Source organism: Salvia hispanica, chromosome 5 (assembly GCF_023119035.1).
Source record: "Salvia hispanica cultivar TCC Black 2014 chromosome 5, UniMelb_Shisp_WGS_1.0, whole genome shotgun sequence".
Lineage (NCBI taxonomy): Eukaryota > Viridiplantae > Streptophyta > Magnoliopsida > Lamiales > Lamiaceae > Salvia > Salvia hispanica.
Genome location: NC_062969.1, coordinates 37,871,481 through 37,896,526, shown reverse-complemented (window position 1 = coordinate 37,896,526; position 25,046 = coordinate 37,871,481). Strand labels below are relative to the sequence as shown.

At 34.3% G+C, this 25,046-nt stretch overlaps 2 protein-coding genes, 1 non-coding gene and 1 pseudogene across 3 annotated transcripts; all 4 read right to left on the bottom strand.

Annotated features, from left to right (window-relative positions):
• Positions 1-3,288: 3,288 nt before the first annotated feature.
• LOC125190174 (probable WRKY transcription factor 31) lies at positions 3,289-5,494 on the bottom strand. The gene is made up of 4 exons (XM_048087389.1): positions 5,116-5,494; positions 4,920-5,018; positions 4,354-4,830; positions 3,289-4,262 (listed from the first exon to the last, which is right to left on the bottom strand). The coding sequence occupies exons 1-4, from the start codon at positions 5,347-5,349 to the stop codon at positions 3,582-3,584; spliced, it is 1,491 nt and encodes a 496-aa protein (XP_047943346.1). The 5' UTR covers positions 5,350-5,494; the 3' UTR covers positions 3,289-3,581.
• Positions 5,495-7,490: 1,996 nt separating this feature from the next.
• On the bottom strand, positions 7,491-7,594 carry LOC125191484. Its single transcript, XR_007171162.1, has one exon. It is a non-coding gene; the product is annotated as a U6 spliceosomal RNA (small nuclear RNA).
• Positions 7,595-22,855: 15,261 nt separating this feature from the next.
• Positions 22,856-24,112, bottom strand: LOC125189980 (annotated as a pseudogene).
• Positions 24,113-24,492: 380 nt separating this feature from the next.
• LOC125186415 (stigma-specific STIG1-like protein 1) lies at positions 24,493-25,015 on the bottom strand. The gene has a single exon (XM_048082775.1). The coding sequence runs from the start codon at positions 24,999-25,001 to the stop codon at positions 24,621-24,623; it is 381 nt and encodes a 126-aa protein (XP_047938732.1). The 5' UTR covers positions 25,002-25,015; the 3' UTR covers positions 24,493-24,620.
• Positions 25,016-25,046: the final 31 nt, after the last annotated feature.

Genomic DNA, 25,046 nt, shown 5'->3' with positions numbered 1-25,046 from the left:
TGTTGCCTTCGCCGCCCTCACTAGACGAGTATTGGCCACGCTCTGTGTGATTCGTGCGTTTCGAGCCCGAGCCCGACTGGACACCGCCAGCCCACCTTTCAAGGTGGTGGACTTGCGACCAAACATCGACATACTTGAAAATTTTACCGACGTCGTCTTTATAGTCATCTTTAAAGACCCGCAACGCCGCTCACAGAATGTCGAGACCACTGGCTCCGCTTTGGTAATTCGCCTCTTCTACCTTGTATATCGCGCAAGATTTTTTGACATCTTTGTCGCATCGGTCCCAATGACCGCGGAGCATCTTCACGTTACGAGCAAAGGTCTTCTTCGGCTTTCGTGCGTTGTAAAGTTCGGTGACTTTTTTTCAGAAACACAAGCTGGTTTGTTGATTCCCGACGACAGGATCGTACGAGACGGTGATCCAAGTGTTGTACAGAGCCAACGTCTCCTTTTGGTTGTATGGATGATGGCTGTCGTCCCCCACAACCTCGTGGTCGCCCTCTTCCTACTCGGCCACCTCGGCATTGACGCCGATCCCGGCGGAGCCTCCACCTATCGGCCGGTATTCCAAAGTGCGTTCGTCCGGAAAATTCTCCGGAATTTGGGATAATCCCGGTGATTGCCCATACCTCCGGAGGGGGGAGGGATGATAGTGTGCATCCACATCAAAATGTGGTGTTTGGTACGCCAGCAGAGTCGTCGAGCCTTGGGTGCCCGGAGACGAACCGGTATCAGTAGTACCCAAAACGTTGTACATGCCCGCCCAATCGCCACGAGTTCAAGTCGAACCCGCCGGAGCCGCCGCCGCCGGAGTTTCCATCGCCGGATATTTTTAAAAAAATTGGAGAGAAAATAGACAAGATATTTGAGAGAAGAATAGATGATTGTAGTGTTTGTGTGTAGAATGGAGAATGGAAGAGGCAGGGAGTATTTATAGAATAATAAAAGAAAAATAAAAATAATAAAAATAATATTTTTTTAAAAAAAATTCAACCGTTTGAAAAAAAAAATTGAAATTTCGAATTTAAAAAAAATTATGACTTCATAATTACGACGCCCACTCGCGCGCCGGCGAGTGGGCGTCACACCTAGCGCCAGTGGCGCGTGGCGAGACAGCTCGTGGCCGGCCCCTTTCGCGCGCGACTGGATGTCCCGTCTCGTCGGGACGAGATGCGTTTTGCAACGCAGTCTCGCCGCCGACCCGTCTCGCCGGGACAAGATCGAGCCGGTGGCGAGCCACGCTGCTGATGCTCTTAACCTAAACATCACAACTTGTCTTACTGAATTCAAATATACGCATTCTAACGTTACCTATGTTCAATTTACACATTCTTTGGTAAAATAAATATCATGAAAATTGGAAATACATTTAGACAAACTAAAAAAGAGGATATCTCCTTATCAACTGCGTTATCAAATGTAACTTTATCTTTGAATCAAAGTAGTACTACCATATAAAACTCACACTTAGTATGAAATATGAATTATATTATGCTTTAGAAAACATACGTCCATATTTTGCTCATAAACTTTATTCAAACCCCAAAACATGAATGCCATAATATTTGTTGACTAAAAATTGGAATAAAAATGAATTGAGGATTAAAAATATAGAAATATGGAGAGACGGTGGAAGCACGTGGAAATGGAATTAATAAATTAGAATTAGTGGTAATAGATACTTGTACGGTTGTGCAAGTACGGTGGCCTTTGGCTTTCGGGAAATTCAAACTTGGAAAACTGCATCATTCACCTACTCCCACTTTTTCAACACTTTTTCTGCCCGCACGCAACTTGTTTTCTTTTCTGTTTTTGCCTATTAAAGATTAAATCATACTCGTACTACTATAAAAAAATTTTACTATTAGGGGCAAGAAACGTTGAAAGAGCATTTCACGGCAACATCATTTTGACTATAAATGAACATACAGTTAACTCAAGTGTACTAGAAATAATAATTACTGATTCTAATAAATACAACTATACAAAAGCAATATTAATGCTAGCTCAAATGCTCAATGCTCTGAGATTCGATTTTGTATAGCGTGTGCGTACATTTGTTAACATTTATAATTGGCAGTGCCGCAGTGGTACGTACCAAAAAAATTAATGCATTCTATTCCATAATAACATTTACTAAGTACTCAATTAGTAATAGATTACTCCAGACTCTGTGATTGACATCTACAAACCCCACGACTTAGTACTAATTATTTTCTCTTAGTAGTTAGTACACGGTGAACCAGCTGGCTACCGAATGGTCGTTCATATAATTACCTACTCACATGGAGTATTCCAATTGAGTTTTCCATTTCAAGAAAATAGCTATTTCATGTTTTCAATATTGGAAAATATCTAATGTTATATACAATTCCCTCCGTCTCATAACAAAAGTTACATTTTGTCATTTTAGTTCATCCCATAATAAGAATTACTCCCTCCGTCCCCGATTAAGAGTCACACTTTTCCATTTCGATTCGTCCCCAATTAAGAGTCATATTTCATTTTTACCATAAATAGTAGTAGGTCCTACATTCCACTAACTCAATTCACTCACATTTTATTATAAAAGCAATATAAAAAAATGGATCTCACGTTCCACTAATTTTTTCAACCAACTTTTCTTTACATTTCTTAAAACTCGTGACCGGTCAAAGTGTGACTTTTAATCAGGAACGGAGGGAGTACATTTTATTATATTAACATAAATGGTAAATAGTTTCACATTTAACTAACTAACTCACTTCACTCACCTTTTATTATAAAATTAATATAAAAAAATGGACTCATATTCCATTAACGTTTTCAATTTCTTTCTATTTACATTTCTTAAAATTCTACCTATATAAAATGTGACTAGTACTAATATAAAAATCTAACAGTGATTTGAGTATTTTATCTCCGAATTTTAAGGAAAGCCGCTAGCTTCCGAGCCAAGTGTCAACTAAAATGATCACGTCGGACATAAGTTAAATTATAACTTAATCATAGCACGAGATTCTCTGACATTATTGGATCGGAAAAATCAGAGGAAGCTGCCTTGAAAATTCTCAAAGAAGTCTTCCTTGATTACACAATGTATTTAAGTCTATCCAATCAATCCATAATTAATTTTTTCCAGTTGCATCGCCCACGAGTCAAAGAAATGGGCCGAAGTTGTTGACTCTGGGGTCATCAGCCTACACCATTTCAAACGTTTAAATTGATTATTCCATTTCAATTGAACAAGCCATCCCCACTTGTCTGTCTCTCTTCTCTTGATTTGCAACAACTTAGAAAACAAAATTCCACAAGTAATCCCAAACATACATTTCACTGTTTGTCCTCATAAAAAAAATCCACACGAAATTCAGCAATAATGAGGAAAAGAATGTATTTTTCCGTCCTAAATAAATCAAAGACAAAAAAAATATGGACATTTTAATTCCACAGTATTTCTACCCCATATATAATTTATACCAACAAAAAAATCACAAGAAAAACTATCTGACACAGATTTATGACGTGTAATAACAAATGAAGACTTTAATAATTAAGCAACACCTCGCCGGAAATACTAATTAAATCTGGTATTTACGTTAAGGTTGGCTGGGAGTATGGTTCCCGATGATGGACGAGATGGCCGCCGCCAGGGCGGCTGTGAAGTTGGGATCGGCCGTGATCGCCGCCGTCGCTGCGCTGAGCGTGTCGGAGAAGGATGGCTGTGGCGGCGGCGGCAGTTGTGGAGCGTCATTAACGTCCTTGGACATTTGGAGACCCGAAAACTTGGACTGATTGTAAAGCGCTTGTCCGAAACCTTGAGGCGGCGACTGGTTGGAGACCGGAAACGGGACTTGGAAGTGCGGCGGCGGTCTTTGGTATTGCAGGGCGTTGTTAGGCGATTGGGTGAGGTCGAGCGTGACGGTGGGGAACGGGGCGGAGGCGGAGATGGTGGCCATGTTTGAGGAGCAAGGGAGGATTGTTCTTGCCAGGAAGTTGGGATTCATCAGTCCGCCGTCGGCGCTGGGCATGGAGCCGGAGAGGAGCATGCTGGCGGCGGCGGAAGTGGTGGACGCCATCGCCATGGCCGCCGGCGGCAGCGGGTGGTTGTGTGTTCCTTCGTAGGTGGTGATCAAGATTGTTCGGTCCTCCGCGCATCTCTGCACCTGCTTGCGGACCGGACACCCCACCGCCATTGTACACCGGTAGTAAGCCCGTGGGCACGGGTTCCCTTTCGCCATTTTCTGACCGTATTTTCTCCATTGACATCCATCGGAGATCTGTACATCAATCACCATTCACGGTTCAATTAATTTTACATTAATAAAGTTGAATCAATACAAAAAAACTGAGAATTGATCAATTAATTACCATGGGAGCTTCTGATCGAGCACGGACGGAGACACGGGCTTTCCGCATCGTAGCCTCGACTGATGGTTGATTGGTGTTGGTGTTGGTGCTGGTGGGGTTCAATTTGGGAGCCTTTGAGCCGGGGGCCCAGCTTTCGGACTCGGGGCTCTCCTCCCGCCCGGTTTTCTTATTCCTGATCGCTTCCAGATTGTTTTGAGGTGATCCCGAGACTGTTCTCTCCTCCGATAACGAGTTTGATTGCTCGGGGCCCAATTCCAAGAACTGCCTTGCTCCTCCTCCATTCTCCTTTCTCTCAATCACCTCTTGTTCTTGTGTGCTATCGCCTCTAGAGTTTTGTTGCTGCTGCTGCTGCTGCTGCATCATCGTCACGAGATGCATCTGCATCGATGCGTAGTTACTCCTCACTTGATTAAGCATCCCTCTTAGCCTCTGATTCTCACCATTCATTCTCTCCAATTCAACTTGAAGCTGTGCCACCTATATATCCAAAACCCGAAATTCTCTACTCAGAACCAAATCACAACAGCATCCATAATTCAAATACTAACAAAATTAAGAAATCATACCTCATTCATGGCTCTCTTATCTTCACCGGCATAAGACACCCCATCGTCCACCGTCGATTGATCGCTTCCGGTATTAGCAGTCACAAGTTGCAAACCAGTCTACAAAAACGCCCAAACAGATTAATTAATACACGGAATCACTATCATCTATGATCAATTCTACCTTATCTATATATATATATAAACAACTACTTACATTAACATCGAAATCTCTGGCAGCTGAAGCTTCAGCCTGTGAATCTTCCTTCTTGACCTTCTTCTCAGCGAAGAAGTCCACCTCCCGGTGCTCCGGCGACTCTTCTCCACGACCGGGGAACATAGTCAATCCGGCGCTCCGACGAGGACTCAAGTTAACTCCGAAAACCGGCTTGTTAGCGAAAAAACCAACTCGATCGGAATTATCAAGGGTAAGACCCCATCCTCTGTCCATAAATATTAATCCAAGGAAATTCAGTGGTTTATTTAAATGGGATGATGAAGATAGAATAGAAAGGAGATGAGAAAATGTCAAGAATCTGAGAAGTCTAGAACAAGTGCGATGCACGAGTCTATATAAAAGGAGTTGAGCAGCTGGGAAAGTTGAAAAAGTGGCGGTGTTATGTTGGACCAGGAAAATTGAGGAAAGTTTCTATCCTATTAAATTAAATTTAATTTAATTTGAAGGTGTGAAGTGTAGTGAGAAATGGTAGGATGAAGATACGTCAGGTGGTGCGTCAGGGTTGGGGTAGGAAAGGCCCACATCTAAGACTTGGGGATGGGTTTAGTCAAGACTACCTTTGACTCATTCCCATTTAGGCTACTAAAAAAAAGGCGCCGCGGCTGTGCCCAAGACTCTAACCGAATCCACCGGCCCGACCCATCCGCCACTTTACACGTGATGAAAATGAAAGAATAGAGAACAGGAAAGTCTACCAATTGGACATTCAAATTGAATTACTTTTCAATTGTTCCGTCCTCATTTTATAATTTTGGTCACAAAACTATTAATTTAGTAGCCAAATATTAGAAATAACTCTACTATTTAATTATTTGGTTTTTATGAATGTCAATTTCATATACATTTATTTATTTAAATTGAAAACAAATTAATAAAATATTAATATTTACGCGCTAAGTGAGAAGATGTTATTGTTATTGATAGGAGGTAGTGTGCATGGCGTAGGTGGGGAAATCAAGGAGGTGAGGCCAATTGGTAATGTAGCAACTGGACGTCTGGACCGCCTCATTTTCTAGGATCTCAACCATTGGACCTTTTATCCATTATTTCAATTTTTCTTCAATTTATTCTTCTACTTTATGTTGACATTAGGAGTGGAAAAAATACTAAAATATCCCTCTCAAGTGCTTAACATATCAAAAAATTATTGGATATAATCAAATTTTTTGTACTTTTATATCGTAACGTACGGTATGATATCGTATCGAAAGATTTCGCTAATGCAATGGTATAATATTCTTATATCGCAATATACCGAAATATACCAAACATATGGTATATACCTATAAATTAGGTATGTAATGTTCGGTGCGATGATATCGGTATACTGCAATATAACCGATATCGATACATACACACGATATATACCGATTCTCAAATGATATATTCAGTATACAGGTTTAAGAAATGGTAAGGTAGAACGATATAGTGTACCAAAATTTGGTATGCCGGTTACCAAATTTCGGTACTGTAACGATGAGTGGTGGGCTGAAGATTTTGACGTTGGGGGTCCAATCCACTGAACAGTTGTAGGGTATTTTTTTATACCGGCGTAGCCAAATATAGTTGCGACATTAGAATATAAAGATATAAAAATACTTAAATGATATGGAAATTAGAGAAATATACATATTTAATACTATCGATTATAAATACATTTTATAAGTTAATTAATGAAGTATAAACATGAATTGCATAATAGTTGTCGAGAAATAAAAGATTTTTTAACTGTAGTTCCTTGTATTTTTTTTTTGTATAATATCTGTTGAAAAAGAAAAATTGAAATAATATAAGCCAAATATGAGCTCAAGGAGAATTAAACACGGTTAAGGATGCCTTGGTAATTTACTACAGGTACGGATAACTGAATACATAAAACCTACTAAAACAAAATAAATAGAAGGAAATTTTGAAACTATTGGGGATTCCATGGGTCCCCCGGACCCCTATGTAGGTCTACCACTGGTAATGATATTAGTAATGATATTCGAATGAATGCAAATGGAAATTTTGGTATATTGAATTCAGTATGATAACAGTACGATATTTTTTCATATCGATATTTTTTGGTACGAAACACACCGTACCGTTCCACCCCTAGTCAATGTATATGTTTCGTCAGGCACACAAATCTGATGGCTTATTGAAAAGTGGTACAGAGTCATAATACAATTTTCTCTACACGATCTTAATCTAATATTTATTTATATAATAATAGTATCAAAATGTTGTAATTATAAATAAATTTAATTGTGTAATTATAATATATAATATATTGTTGATTATGATATTATTTAAACAAGCTTAAATCTTGACTTACCAAGTTGAGATCTTTTTAGTTTTTAAAATTGGCTTATTTTGTTATCCATTTTTCGATTTATGCGTGTCCTCCTTGCGCAGGAGCCATGCTAATCTTCTCTGTATCGTTCCAATTTTATCGGATGTCCCCAAAGGGGGCCTTATTTTGTTATCCAATATATAGAAGTGTTTGATAGCGATTATTATACTACTATTAACTAAAATAAAAACATTTGATTTCTCATAGAAAAACAGAAAAGTAAAAAAAAATTAAAATATATTTCTTGAATAGTTTTGATAGTGTATTTTTTTGGATTTGTTGAGATGTTTTTTAGAAAATGGAAATGTTTGTGTTGATTTAAAAAATTATATTTCAAAAATATGCAATATCTAATTAATTGTTGGCGATAATGTATATCTAATTCGTTGATATAAATATTTCATCGAATCAATAAGCAAATGATTCGAGTCATTTCGATTATATTAATAAGAACACGTGTGAATTGTAACTCGAAAGCTAAATTAACAAAACTGGCCTAACACAGTCTATAGGCTAACATACAGAAAGTATCACTCTTGAACACTTTATACTAGAACCCCTATAAACGAAACCTAATAATTAATGGACAATTAAATATTCCATTTTATAGATATTTCCATGGTCTTCATGAATATCATGGCCTCATGCAAAATTTGTGGTGGTAACCAAAATAATAGTATAATTAACCAAAAGAGGACAAATTTTATAGATTGGTAAATTGGTCAATGACTGGAGCAGTTGGATTATGAGGTGAACATAGAATTGTCCCTATTTGTATATATGAATATGATCTTAATAATAACTTACATCGTTGTCACAATTATCTAAATTAACATAGTGAGATGGGATCCATCAAATTTATTTCTAATTTTCCAACTTCTAACTAAACTTAAATTTTATTAAATGCATCGGCGTCCCATTCTCCTTATAGTTTCCACATTTAATTTATTAATCTTTAAATAAACTAGACTACGCCGTTCTCTCCCCACCAGACCCTACGTTTCAAATGTTTGTTTTTCTAGGATTTTTTTTTCCAAATTAAAGCATTTCCATCTCAAAATAATTAACCGACAAATTAATAATACAAATATAAAAATATTTTTACTATGGAAACTTGTCTTGGATAATAATATTCTTGAATAAGATGAAAGTATTTACGTTTATCACCTCAAATTACATAAAGTAATAAAACGCATCGATATGTTTAAAGTATTCAAATCCGAGTAGCCATTGATTTGAACCTTTGGCTGGGCTATGCCACATAGCAATAAATAATTTTAATTATGACAGAATCATATCAACAAAACTAAATTAATAGTATTGACTAAGTTAGAAAATGAAGGGTTCAATTTATTTCTGAAAAATGGTTGAACAATAGCGCTTATTTTAGCAGCTTTGGTCAATATATAGTGGGCCAAACATACGTCTCATTTTGACGTTAGTACATTTCAGAAAATTGCAACTCTTTATTAGACAATCGTTCACACACATCTATACACACTCACACAGAGAACAAGAATCCGTGTGCACTTAAGTTGATCAAATAGTAGAGTGATTAATGTCTAACATAAAAGGTTTCATAGATTTTAATTTGAGTCTACTGTAACACAATCATTAAATTTCACTACTATATAGGATAGTGATAAAATGCAAATTTATATATTGTACAAACTCAAAACTTCTCAACACAGCTTTAACACAGTTTCAATACAATATTAACACAGTGTAAAATTTCAAGATTTTAATGTTAACACGGTATCAACACAATATCAATACAACATCAATCAATGACTACTGTTGAAATTCTGTTGACATTTTCCTGTTGATGTTCTTTTGTGATATGTCGACATTTTTCAATGTTCCAGATCATAGTTTTGAGTTTGTACAATATTTAGAGTTTTCATTTGATCACATCTCATATGTGTTAAAAGGGTGAAATTGTTATATACCAAAATTAAATAATAATACCGTTAAGTTAATCAAGAAATGGAGAAAATCATGGGGCGGCTGTTAGCTTTTATTTTATTTCACTTTGAACCAGATTTAAACATTTTTCCTGTGTCGGCTGAATATATTCAAAAACCATCTAAACACGATTTTTATTTCAACTGCATGAGCTGGGCAACTTCTACCTTTTCAACCCATGCATTCAATATTTCCTCAACGCTAGCTGTCGTATTTTAATTCTTACCTTTTTTTTCTAATTAGTGAACCAGTATTATTTTACTAAATAAATTTCTAACTAGTTATAGTATCATTTTGAATGTGGAACCAATGCCCTCCAATCTCCATCACATGAATATATTCTTAACTGATTAATAAAAAGTTTATTTAATTAAATAAGTGAAAAGGAGAATGTAATGGTTGTTCCGAATCAAAGCTAGGCTACCGCGATTGACCCCCTTTTTCACTACAAAAGCAACTCTTATACCTTTTCGTCTTTTCTCCTCATCTTCTTGTTTACACACACATACTGTTTTGTTAGTATATTTGAATAAATATATAATCCCTAGAAAGGGCAAGCAAGAAAGTCGAGGAAAGAGTCCCACGATATCCGAATCTTGGGGAAAGTTTTATAAAGGACTTTACATATTAAATCAATGTCAGTTGCATTTCTTTAGAGTTGTCTGCCACCAATTTTTAATGTTATCACTCAAATATATATGGACTAATTTTAGTAACTTATTAAAATTAGATTATTAATTAGTGCGGATAAAAAGAATACAAGCTCATACATGGGTGATAACTTATGGAGCTACTAATATACTACATGGTAAATAAAATGTGAAAACAAAATACCCATAAGTTTCTTAATTTTTTGTAAATAAAAAGAATAAGATGTTCAGAACTTGAAAATTATCCATGTACTATATTGTATCGTATTAACACGTGCAATTAGTTGTGGCTTCATTTGTACATGATTTAATTAATTAATTGGTTTTAAAATATCAACCAACAAATATATTCTTTTAGTTACAGTATTAACTAAACAACATGCAAATTCAATTGCAAATCTAGATCCTATTCTTGTACTTCTCATTGTAGTACTCCCTCCATTCCAAGATAAGTGACCTACTTCTTTTGGGCACAGGATTTAAGGAATGATATTTAAATAAGTTAAAGTGAGAGTAAAGTATGAGAGAGGGAAAAGTAGAGGAGAGAAGAGAAGAGAGAATAAAGTAGGTGGAGAATAAAGTAAGAGAGATGACTTTTTACTAAAAATAGAAATAGGTCACTTATAGTGGGACACCCCAAAAAGGAATATAAGTCACTTATCTTGGGACGGAGGAAGTATATCACTAGATATTGACTACAATGCTATAAGGACATCCACAATGGGGCGGACTATACGACGCCCTAAATCCCGCCCTATTCACCGCCACATCAGCATTTTATCATCCGCCTCTTCCACCTGCAATGAGGCGGACTATAGCCCGCCCTAAGCCCCGTCCTAAGCATTTTACTTATTATTTGAATATTTAAACACTACAAAAATTCATTAATCATATTTTTTATGTTTGCAAATATATCAATTAGCAAGAATAAAAATATAAAAACACCACAAATTAAAGGCATATCCTATTGTCAGTATTTATTTTTTATTTTTTTATATTTTATGCTTGCATATATGAAAATCGTCGGAATTCATTATTGAATTTAGAGAGAAATTGAGATGGGGAAGAGAGTAAAGTGAAATGTGTGAAATGATGTAAAAAAAATGGTGATATATATAGAAGAAAATATATATAAAAAAAAAAGAAAAATGTGTCCATAGTCCGCCCTATAGTTTGTCCTCCCTGCAATGGGGCGGACTATAGGCCGGACTATGCAAAAATGTGTGCATAGTCCGCGGACTAAGGAATGGGCTTAGGGCAGGTTGCTGCAATGGAGGACTAAGGGGCGGACGATGCATCGTCCGTCGCATCGTCCGCCCCATTGTGGATGCTCTAACAATCAATTCTAAAAAATAAAATTATTTAATTATGTCATAATAATTAATATGATACTACCTCCGTCCACCAAAATTTGTCCCACTTTGACGGGAACGGGTTTTAAGAAATGTAATGGAAAGTGAATTGAAAAAGCTAGTGGTTTGTGGGTCCTACTTTTATATATTAGTTTTATAATAAAATGTGACTATGAATGAGTTAGTGGAATATGAGATCCACTACCAAAAATGGTAAAAGTGAAATGGGACAAATTTTGAGGGATGGACGGAAATAAAAAAATGGGACAAATTTTGATGGATGGAGCTAGTAACATTTTAGTTTATCTAAAATTAGTAATTATTTATAGCCGTCGTTTATAAATAAAATTGTTTTTAAGCCAAAATATGCAACTATATATTTCTAGACTAATTATCTACTCAATAATTTTTCATAATAACAAATATGGTTGAATCGCTATTCTATCTTGGACTATTTTAAGTTAGTTGAGTCATTTCTATATATGACAAAAAAAAACAATATATAATTAATACTATATTTCTTTATTCTCTCTTATCTTTTACTCTCTAATATTTCTCCTATTTTTCTTTCTCTCTCTCAGTACATACTCTATATTCATTTAATCTATTAAAATACAATTTTTTAATCTTTGTGCTAAAAAGAAACTTTCCAACTTAGATAACAAGGAAACAGTTTTACTAGTAAGTACTCTCCTAACCTTTTCTCTTGGGGAAAAAAAAAATTAAAAATTATATTAAATGAGTTAAATGAAGGTAAAATAAAATAGTAGAAAAATTAAATAAAAGAGATAAGAGAGAGTAAGTAAGAAAGAATAAAGTAAGAGCGGTTAGATGTTTTGTTTTCAATAAAAAGTACATGATTCAACTTAGTTGGAAGATCCGGAAAGGAATTTCTCAATTTTTCTCTTATTAGGTGTTTTATACTTATTGATTTAGGGGACCTCTTAAGGTAGGTAAGTAAATCACTTTTTTATATTTTATCTTTACTTCTTTTTAATTTTAACTTTTTTTCTATTTAACTAATAAAATATTATTTTTTTGAGATCTCAACTACTCCCTCCGTCCCCGATTAGGAATCACGGTTTGACCGGACACGGGTATTAAGAAATGTAAAGAAAAGTTAATTGAAAAGTTAGTGGAATGTGAGATCCATCTTTTTATATTGATTTTATAATAAAATGTGAGTGAAGTGAGTTAGTGGAATGTGGGACCTACTTACCATTTATGGTAAAAATGAAGTGTGACTCTTAATTGGGGACGGACCGAAATAGAAAAGTGTGACTCTTAATAATAATTAAGAATAGGGAAAATACAACTCTACCTCAGTAAGATTTAAATAGACGGAAGGTCACTTTTAGCCACTTGTAATGAGAAAAGTAGGACAATATAGTGGTTGTTATTTTACATAGGGATCTGTATTCTGTAACAACAAATTCAAATGAAAATGTCAGCAAAACGGCGGTAATGTCAAATCAGAATAAAGAATGAACTAACTTTAACGAAATCTCTTGTTTAAGACAAAAGGAGAGTTGACTGAGATTTTGGTTTGACTATAACCAAACCCACGTGGCTTACCAATGACGTAGAAAATTTTGGCATTGGTTAGGTAGAATTGGACTATTTAGTCTATTACTAATTTTTGTAGACTATCCAGCTAAGCTGAGTCGTATTTCTTATTAAAATATTGAAATTAAGTTGAATTAATCTTTTTTATAACAAAAAATGAAATATTTAATTATTCTTACGTTATTATGTCATTTACTTTACTCTCTTTATCTTTTCCATGTCCTAAAAATTTTGACTCAACAGAAGGAGGGTGTACCATTTTATTAGGAGAGTGGACACATTGAAATTTATGAAACTAAACATAAGGCATCCATATCCATAATAAACTAAACATAAGGAATCCATAATAAGAATCAAATATTAGTCCATTTAAAAAAATAAAAATTAAAACAATTAGTCCATTTAAGTCATAATTAAACTCTATTTATCAGATACTATATACAAGCAATTCAAAATTTCAGTCATGATACTATCACATCACCAATTTCATTTTAGTCATATTCTCTCCGTCCACTAAATATAGTCTCATTTATAGACAACGGATTATTAATAACAATTTAATTTATTTGTTAACTTTTTAAAATAATAAGGAGTATTATTTTTTTATATTGTTTAAATTACAATACTCGTAAAATCAATTCAAAAAATTTAAAAAATTAAAAGTCACGTACTTAATTCAAAAAATAAACTAATTAAAATTAAAAATCAGACGTATTTAATTGACAATCGTCCCACTTAATTCAACCGTCCAAATTATAACCCCTATGAGGCTATGAACATTTTTATTTATATGGCAGAGTGGATTTCAGTTACAATAAAATGGTGTTGCCGGAATAGTTATCAATTACTACAATAATAATACTCAGGATATACTCCATCCGATTTATTTTGCCCACAGGAGCGTAGCGCAGTTGGCAACGGAGGAGCAAATCTTGCTTCAATGAGCCTGGGTTCAAATCCCACTGCTTTCGTGTAGCTGCAAATCTCACTGTTGTCGTGTAGCTGTTTCCATTTGTCGTGTAGTTGCTTCCATTTCTCAGGCACAGTGTTCTGCATTGAGAGATGAGTATGGGGGCCATCAAGGCGACGAACTCGCCTTTTTTTTGCTTCAAGGATATACTCCATCCGTAAAAAATAGATCCATTTATGGAATATTGAAACTTTAATGCAGTACGTGATAAGTAAAGTAGAGGAGAAAGAATGAAAAAAATTGAACAAAATTGAACAAAATTAGCAAATAGTAAGAAAAAAGTGATAGAGAAAGTTTCATAATTAAACTAATTAATTATGATGGATTAACTAAATTAATAAAAGCAGACTATTTTTTATGGACGGACAAACAGTAAAAAAAATATAAAAAAGCTGCTTGCTATCATGATGATCATACTTAAAAATGTCTTGATTTGGAGCAGGAATAAAAGCACGGAAGAACTTAATTCATGGATCTAGTTGTGGGTTAGTTTTTTTGTAAACGTATTTACAAAAAAGTACTCTTTTATCAATTTATAGATACAACTTTAACCATGTGCCATTATAAATTTTAGTAATACGTATTTTTTTTAAAAGAAATTTGCTCTATAGTGGATGCTCTAAGTATATAGTATCATGTCTCCGAGTTTATAGGCATAATTGAATCTAAACAAATCTGTATATATTGCAACTATGTAAAACCAATCCAATTAACAAAAGAGAAAATAATACAATAAAACAAATTAATCGAAGTTACTTTTTTTTTCTTTTCCAATTTGCTATTTTATCCGAAAACGAATATTACTAATGCAAGAGTACTACTCTTAGTACTCTACTAAATAAAGTAGTACAAAGCGTCCCATCCAAACAAAATCTTTGAGCCGAAAAAATGCAGAATATATCACTATTATACTACCATTAGAAATTTACTAATATTAGCTTCTTTTAGCAAACATGGCATGATATTATAACTTCATAAGTTGCGTACCGTCAAAAGAAGGTCGACGATATAATATAATTAAATCGTAGTAATTACTTGTAATTCGAAGTCAAGACACTTAAAGGGCATTAAATAATGATTATGCTATGTTTGGAGTCGTGCAGGAAGGGATATATACTGATTTAATTTGAAGGGACGCTTTTTCTTCAATAAAATAACGTGGATGGTCCCTCACCCATATTGTCAAATAATATACGCTATGACTTTGCCTAATAATTCTACAAACATTTCTCCCTATTTCAATTTCATCTAAGACCCTAGATCGATTTCGTTGATTTTAACTTTACTTTGAGTAGAGGATATTATGATTCAACATTTGATTGGCCCATGCAATTTGGAAGTACGTGGAAGAAATACAAAATGTTCAATCAATCATTTTCGTTTTCAACCTATTTTATTACTCCATCATGCATGGTCATGCTATGTTATATATAAGTCGTCGTTGGCGATTCTTGAAAATATAATTGCATTAATTAATTGATTGTACAAGTGTAAAATTTATCTAGTAAATTGGGGATTTCCCGACTCGTGTGATCAAATTTATTAATTAATAATAGCATGCATCTGCCACCTCAGTTTGCGATAATATTAAATTGGATTTGCCTTGCAAGTGTTCACCCTAAAGTCCTAAACGGTCCAATGAAATAGTACACAATTACGTAATTAAATCATCATTTTAGTATCATCATTATCCATATTGTTTTCATTATTGAAATATAAAATGTCGTGGCGTATCATTATATGAAGCCATTGATGCCACTAATATACATATGGTTGCATTATAGCTATACTATCTCTTTAATAGTTTAATTTAAACATCAAATATGATTTATTGGATTAGAATTGAAGTATAGAGGAGTTCTTGGTTATATTAATTAGGCAGAAATTTCAATCAAACGATTTTGTGATGGGAAACCGCAATTTAGGGAGAACATGCTAAATTGCAAATCAGATTTTCACTTTGCTATGTAACAATTGCCAAATAATAAAAGAGAACGTATTAGATTTAATAGTTTAGTGGTCAAGTTGTTGGTTAATTATTTTGTGCATTGACCTAGTAATAGTGTGGTTAAATTTTGAAGTCAAAGGTCTTGAGTTCGAGTCCATCGTAACACACTTTTTTAATTTCTACTATTAATTTAACTATTAAAAAGAACATGTCTTAACATATTTTTAGTTAATTTTCTATATAACCCAATTTTTCTTCTCAATTTTGTTACCTACATAGTACTCCATATATAAATATCTGATGGATACTTTAGTAATCGAATGATGGGATTTTTTAATGCTTATAAATAGAATGGTGAAATGATAGTATAATGTATACGGTCGCATTAATGTAAAATTGTTTTTAATATATAACCAAAACATATTATTAATCATAGTATTGGAAATGATTAAATATTAATAATATCATAGATCATATCAAATACGAAAATTCACATGGGTAATATTGTCAAGGCCGAAAAAATTAGGCGGTTAATTATGTAGCAAATTTAGTCACTTTTTCTCTTTAAAAAATATCTCAAAATTTCAATCTTACATAATTTTTTAGATTTAAATTATTTTTTCTCGAAACATATATATCAAACTAAAGATGATTTTATGAACATTCTAACTGAGTACTAAATACATATATTTACATAAAGAAACTTTAAAATTTTGCATTTTGCACATTACAACAACTATACAATGTCGTCACACAAGTTATATATTTTGCATTCTCTAATATAGTAGTCTCATAAAACAACAATTATAGGCTAACGAAAAATATCATGTGATCTCTATATGCATATTTTCCTATTCAACGTCCAGTGGCCACCGAAGACAATTATAACGAAGGCTAAATAATGAAAATGATGGTTATTGAACTCGAAACTATATTCTTGCTGAAGTTAATTTTTATATATTGAATTAGTAACATAATTCCAATCAGGTTACTATCAGTATTGACAACGCACCCCAAGTTTTGACTCCAAGAAAATTTATTTATTACGTTATGTTGTCATGGTATATATTCAAGTTGATAAATTTCAACTATACATTATACTATCATTTCACCAATACTATACGTCGTATGATATCTTAAATAATAGTGTACCCATTCATTACCTTATAAAAATCACGAATTAAATGGTGTCGAAGTGAAGTTCTCGTCCATCGAATTATCTTTTATATGCCCGTATAGGATAGTAATAAAATGCAAACCATATCTTTCCTCCAAACGTCAAACTATGATCTGGACCGTTAGATTTCAAGATTTAATGTCAACAGATGACAAATAACGTCAACATTGTCAACCGATTGACGTTGTGTTGACATTTTCTGTTGACGTTATTTGTCATTCGTTGACGTCAAATTTTGAAATCTAACGGTCCAGATCATATTTTTTATATTTAGAGTTTGCATTTGATTACATCCCTATATATATTTAAGAAGAGTTAGCTGTTGATTACACCTATCTCTTTATAAACATATGCATTTCTTTTCTTATCCGATTAAATTTTTTATGATTGCAGTCCGTCACTTTTGCATTTTACGGGAAATTTCTTTGGAGAAGAAAGTCACAGGTTTGGGCCCAGGGCCCATCTTCTCTTTGTTGACCTGTTTCAATCGTCAAACTAAACTATCATCAACTTGGCCCGTCTTCTTCTCTACACATGAAATGTGCTAGTAGTAGTGCTTTTAAGCATAAAATACTATGTCAAAAAACCTAAAAAGGGATGAATAATCTACAATTTTATTATTAATCTACTTTCGACACTAGTTGATAATCATTGGAGCAAAAAAGACGATTCCGTCGCCTTGGCGGCCCACACTCCAGTCCGACATCATGTGAGGGAGTTCAATCAGGATACGCAGTAGCGCGTTAAGGGGGAGACCTTAACCCACTGGCTGCCAGAAGCCCATCTTCCAAGATCTCACATTTGTACCTGAGAAATGGAAACAACTACATGACAACAGTGACATTTGAATCCAGACTCATTGCAGCAAGATCTGTCGCTCCGTTGTCAACTACACGACACTAGTTGATAATCATGTTTATAGTTTAGATATCTTAGTATCATTTTTTTTCTTTGTTTCCATCTTAATGACTATTAATATAATATTAATAACAGTATATATTTGGAAGATGTCTATATAAGTCAGATTATTTGACAATAGTATTATGTAGAGCTAAACATTATAATATGATTACATTTAATGATAGAAGGGGAGAATGTTACAAATACGTGGTGGTCTCTTTGTTCAACTTGATAATTTTGGTAGTCCACTTGATATGTGAATACAATTTTGGTAGTCCATTTGATAATAAATGAAATAAAGAAAATTGGTGGAGGTTCGTTGCACATACTATGTGGATAGAGAGTGTACAGGTACAGCCACATATATCAAAACACATCAACTCATCAAGCTTTAAATATACCAAAACTAGAAGTGAAGGTAAAAGTAAGAAAAGGCCCAATAAAAATTTAGAAATATGGCCCATAGTTGATGGCCACGGCTATATGGGCTTCGACAAACTGTCGGAATCAAGGGAGCATTTAATTATTGGTGTTATTTGTGTTACTAGCTGTTACTATTCTAAAATAATACTATAACATAAACCCAATTATGAAGAATCACCCCCACGAATGAAATCTTTTGAGATTCTGATTCCACAACTCACAACTCACAAGTAATGCATATATTTATCCGTTAAGGATTATTCTAACATCTACATGCTGTTCACAAAATAAAATAATAATATTAGACAAATTAAGATAGGTTTCGTATAAAAGTGTAAAACAAATCAATTACGAAGGTAAATATAATGAATCATAGTTCTTCGTCTACATATATAATTTCGATTATGTTCAAGGCGATATGATGAAGATTAAGTAACAATTGCGTTATTTTACTTGATTCAGAATACATTCCCATGCAATGAAGGCATCGATTGTGTATAGACTATAGTAGATATTATGTTTATCTCCAATTATTGAATATACATCCTTAGTCCATCATTAATCGGCATATTTTATTATTTTCATCCATCCGTGAACCGAGGTGAAGCTAGATCCACAGCTCTCAAAGATGCAAATGGGAAGCCTTAAACTAGCTGCGCCATGCACATTTTTTTCCTTATACTCCGTCCTATTCAAAAAATAGAAACATTTGAAATGGCATGGATTTTAATGCAGAATTGGTAAAGTAAGTGAGAAGAATTGGTAAAGTAAGAGAGAAGAAAAGAAAAATGGGTAAGTAAGAGAGAGGAAGAGAAAAAATAGTGAAAGTAGAATGAGTGGATTGTGGGTGCATGTCCTAAAATAGAAAGATTATAAAATTTATATTTTTATGGAACGACCCAAATTGAAAATAGTTGCTATTTTAAAAAACGGATGGAGTCTATATATAAATAATTTGAAATGGTTGGGGTTGGGGGCTAGTGGCCCCACTCTCTTACGTAGCTTCATCTGTAAATAATAGAACTCACATTCCATGAACAATATGTCACTTATATTTATTAATATAAAATTAATATATAAAAATATATCATGTCTTTTACTAATTTTGTTCCATTCACTTTCTATTATAGTATTTTTTTTTTGTTAGAAAATGGAGGGAGTACATATCAATTACAAAGAATTTGTAATGCAGAATGCTGAATACGAATAATGTACATAGACTTTATAAATTATAATGACTGTGTTAGAAGTCTTGAAAACTTTTGAAACTTTGGGACTATCATTTCAATTTTTAAAAGATACAACACATATTAGAGTGTGATCAAATTTTGTGATTTTATAGGTAATTAAAATAATAATAATAATAATAATAATAATAATAATAATAATAATAATAATAATAATAATAATAATTTTAAAAGATGTACGGCTCATGCACGAGCAATCCGTGTGATTAATGTAATCCCTATTGGGATATCGCAACCAAATCCAATAATTAGTCACCGAAATAATGAAAAATCTTAATTAAATCACGCGTTTGCAGACAGAGGAAAACACGCCAATATTATAGCACCGGAAATCGCGGACACAAACCTAATTAGATTGCCACATCATTAATAACCAAAAGAAAATACTCACCTTCTTTATTTATTGAATCAAACAGAATAAAATCAGCTTCAAAATTGAATCTCATCGTATCATGAAAATGAATTTGCTCCGTTGTAAAAAGATACATTGTGTATAACAGTATAAATATAAATAAGACTTACAGCTTAAATCAAGCGGCTTCCACAAAATGGCACGTGGTTGGTTAATTGTTTTTAACTAAAAAGATCGAAAAATGAAGCAAACATTATTTGCAAGGGTGTATCATGACAGCCTTAAATAAGATTAGTTGGCATATAATCTCCCTGATTTGGTCGGCATAATTTTGATTCAATTTTCATATTACTTCTTTTGTCAAATTGCTACTCATATGTTAACCTAAATACCATCAACCATCAATCGAATTGAAAATATGCGTTTCGATCTTCTATATGTTGTCATTTTACTAGTCTTGATTTTATATAATACTCCATCCGTCCCCCAAATATTGTCCACCTTGACCCGACACGAATTTTAACAAATGTAATGAAAAGTGAGTTGAAAAAGTTAATAGAACGTGAGTGCTATTTTTATATATTAGTTTTATAATAAAATGTGAGTAGAAATGAAATGTGACAAATTTTGTGGGACAAACGGAAATAGGAAAATGGGACAAACTTTCAGGGACGGAGGGAGTAGCACATAATTTACAATATAGATCCGATTATAAAAATTCAAAGTGTACGATAATAGAAAATTAAATCGCATATTACGAAAAAGAAGTGGTATGTAACTTGGTATTATTTGCCTTTTTGCCAAAAATATTATACTTCCTCCGTCTACGAAAAATAATCTCATTTTTCCGTAAATGCAATTAGTCTTTTATAAGTTGTATCCCGTAAAATTTAAGCTTTTACCATTCTATAACTATCTGACTATCTGAATTATTTTCAAAACTCTAATGAAGGTATGATTGATTATGGCTCGATCATCTCAATGGTGGCTCGAAAATACAGACGAAGTCACAATTTTCAATTTGGGATTTCAGCCTACTTTGCATAAGGAGGCGTTTCTATGATTTTGTAAAGTGAAGTATAAAAGAATTTGATTCCAACCAAACATCAAATTTCTCATGTTTAAATTTTAGGTTTCAATCTGTCACATGAAAAAGAATATTCCGATATTTTATGAAGCAGTTCAGTTTCCAACTACTCTTCAAATTTTAAATTTCAAAACTAACCTAAACCAATTTTTTTGGTCATGTACACAAAATGTAGAAATTGTTAAATGAACATTTAATTAAACCAATTTTAAAGATCACGTCACATAACTATTCTCAAATATCACGAACTCCTTATTACTGAAACGACGTCATTCCATTTATTGGGATGTATGACGTCAAACTCGTAGAAAAAAATCATATAAACCGTAAACCCAATGTCTCATTATCACTTCAAATTAGCAATTGTACTCATAGATAGCAATTTAAAACAAGAGGAACGTATATAATTAACAATTCTTCTATCTCCTTGGTATCTATAATTCAAACGAAAAAGATGTGCAATCTATCATAAATGTCGGGAAATCCATAGAGATTAGTATATTTCAAAAACCCAAGAAAGAGCAGTTGACTTGGGATGTATGATTGCTCATGCTCCTGCTGTATATAAAGGGAAGCACTCAACCCATTTTCCATCACAAGATAACCAACCAAAAGAAAATGATTTGTATGTATGCAGACTCTCATTTATGCACTTTCACCTTCATCCTCTACACCTGCATATCGATCCCACTCCGCCATACAGCTCAATTACTTGTTCAAATCTTGGCCTTCCTCAACAACCCCCACTCTCAACTTTCAGACGACGACACTCCTTCGTGCAATCTGGATCTTCCAGTTTCACATTTTCATGATTTAGACGATGAGGATGAGGAAGAAGGAGATGCCTGTTCAATTTGCTTACTGGAGTTCGAGAAGAAAGATTTGGTAAACAAATTAGGAAGGTGCGGGCACACGTTTCACGTGGGATGCATGGAGAAATGGCTCGAGACATGTCAATTCACCTGCCCCTTGTGCAGATTGTTCCTGCGCCACCCTACTTTTATTCTGCCTCCTTCTGGCCATTCCTAACCTTTCCTTCTTTATTCAATGTTTGGGTTTGGTTTGGCCTTCGAATATTGGTCAACAAAGGATTACAATAAGAAAGAAAACATTTTTCGCAGTTTTGTCAGATTCAAGCAGGTCCAACTTCCCAGCAGGCAGCAGCACAATAGAGCACTTCGAATTCCTGATTGCTCGAATAGAATCCAAAAGCAAACCATACATAATTAGAAGGCTTCAAAACTGACCACTCTAGTCATGTGCCATATATTTGTTTATACAATTTTTACTTTCTGTTGGAATTATTTCTGTCAAGTACTCCAGATCGAGTTGAGACTATATCTCTTGTATGAAAAGGAGAAACAAAATGAAGAATAGTGAAAGTTTAATGCACATGATGTGAAAAAGATGGGCAAAAGTAAAAGAGATCAAGGCTGGTGGCCTCAGACTTAACAAATCAATCAATTAACTTGAGTTTTCTACCCTGTCCAAATTTATGCCATTATTTTGCATATTACAAAATTCTTGGGCCACTAATGGATATTTATACACCCATTATCTTCAAAACTGAACAGATGGATATTTATATAATCATTATCTTCAAAACTGAACAGATGGATATTTATATAATCATTATCTTCAAAACTGAACAGATATAGAAGACAGTACACTTTTTTATAAACATAAAATGACTTAGACTCTTAGTAAACCTTTCCTGATGAAGCCCTGCTCAATTGGGGTTTATTATATATATGGAGCAGTTCCTCTCACCAAAAGTTTATTTACATAAACACAATGTACCACATAAGTGAGAAAGCACAAACCTTATCGCAATCAAAAAATCTCCTCAGGGGGATCATAAACGCGTTGATCAGGAAAGATTTCCTCAAAACCTTGTTTGACCTTGTTCCACAGCAAGGGATGTGGAAGTAACCCCTTCAATAATATCCTAAATGGCAATTTCTTGGGAAGATCTGGAGACTTTTTCATATCCTCATAGATTTTCATGGCATCGGGAGAAAGAAACCGGTCTGAGAGTCGGGAAATAGATCTTCCTGTCTCATACTTTGCCACAAATCCGTTGCATCATTCATTTTTTTCCATCTAGGCCTAGCCAATGTAACAATCAAATCCTTATAGAGCTAAACATCAGGTTTGTACCAATCTTGATTTTTTAATCACCTTAGACATCTGGAAATACCACAAATTACAGAGTGGTCAGAGAAAAGGCAGAAAGAGAAGCCAATATGAATTAACAGTGCAACAGAGCAAATTGGCCAACATCCTGTCAGTGTCAGCCAACATGAAATTCGAACAGAGTCAACGAACTTGATTATCAGGGTATAATATTCTGTGTAATTGCATATTCTCCATAAGAACATAAATTCAAATACACAGTGCCATTTCAGATTCTGTTGTCCAACTGCATGTACTCTGTTTCATCACTATTTGAACATGAAGCACACTCCAGTGCATCCACACTTATTAAACCTTGTGGAGTATTCATATATCCTATTTGGGGATAAATCAAACCTAATTAGAAATTGGTGGGGTGGATACACAAGCTTTTTCCATTAAACATATTACATATCCTTATACTTTTAGATAATGCATACAAAACTGAACTATCAGGATCACACAACAAATGCAAGCCAAACCAAACCAAACCAAGCAAGCACAGAAGCATGCGGAATGCAAATAGCCATCCATTTTAACAATACAACGAGGAAACCACAAGCATCCATGGTACAACAGTGACAGCACAATGGACAGCCAGCAAGCACGAGATACAACCAAAAGCTGAATTCACCTCGACGGCGAGTGATACCTCCCCCTGGCGCTCGATCTCGGTAAGAACGGCAACCATATCCGTTTTGAGAAGCCTGAGCACGTGCGACTTGATGAGTTTATCGAGCATTTCGTTTTCGTCTTTGAATCGCTAAGAGCGCTTCCTTCCTGATGAGCTTCTTCCTTCACCAGCCCGAATTCCTCCGAAAAGCATTGGCAATGGTTGATTGTAGCGGAAATGGAGATAATAGAAGAGGAGTTATGGAGCTACGCAGGGATTCCGAGTGATTGGATAAGAGAGATGCTGCGGGGATACTTGAAAATATGCCGGCGATCAGCATTTTCCGGCGGTAGTAAAGGAGCAAGGGTTTAAGAGAAGTAAATTAGTAATTGGGGGTTTTCATTTAATAGTAGTACTACTAAATTATCCCAGGATTATCTGAATCGCAAGATTGAATCTCATAAATTAAACATAATACAAATTTAATCTCGAATATAATCTTGCAAACCGAACACCCCCTTATTAGCCTGGTGGGAGCATATAAATAAAGAACGTGATCATGTGGAATTTTTCTGATTAATTCATCAATTTGGTTGTGCTTAAATCTTATTTTGACTAAATTTCAGCCTCACTAAAACCACAAAATCTGCATGTGGTTAGTAAAATTACAAATGAAACAATGCCTGAGCAATGGCTAGGTACAAAACAAATGAATAGTGAATCAATTAGCGTAGCTGCATAATCCAAAGCTGCATTTTGTCCCTTGACCGCACTTGTTGCCGCAGCCTCCACAGTGCTTCTTGTGCGTGAAAGGGTTGACGCATTTCCCCTTGCAACATATCTCCGAAAACTTACACTTATGCCCGCATCTCCCACAGTTTACTCTGTCCGTGCCAACATTCACGCATCTTTTCTTGCAGCAGTTCGGGCCAGAGCTGCCCTTGGCTCGGCATATTTTGGGGTACTTGTTGCACTTGATGCTCCTTTGTGCCAGGAAACGGCTCACGCCACGAAGCGACCCTGCCTCCTCCTCTGCTGCTTCCACTTCCACCAATATCAGAATTATCATTGCCAACAACATTATCAACTTGAGCCACCTCATTTCCTAACAATCAATTTGTGCAAGATAAAACAATTAATATGACTT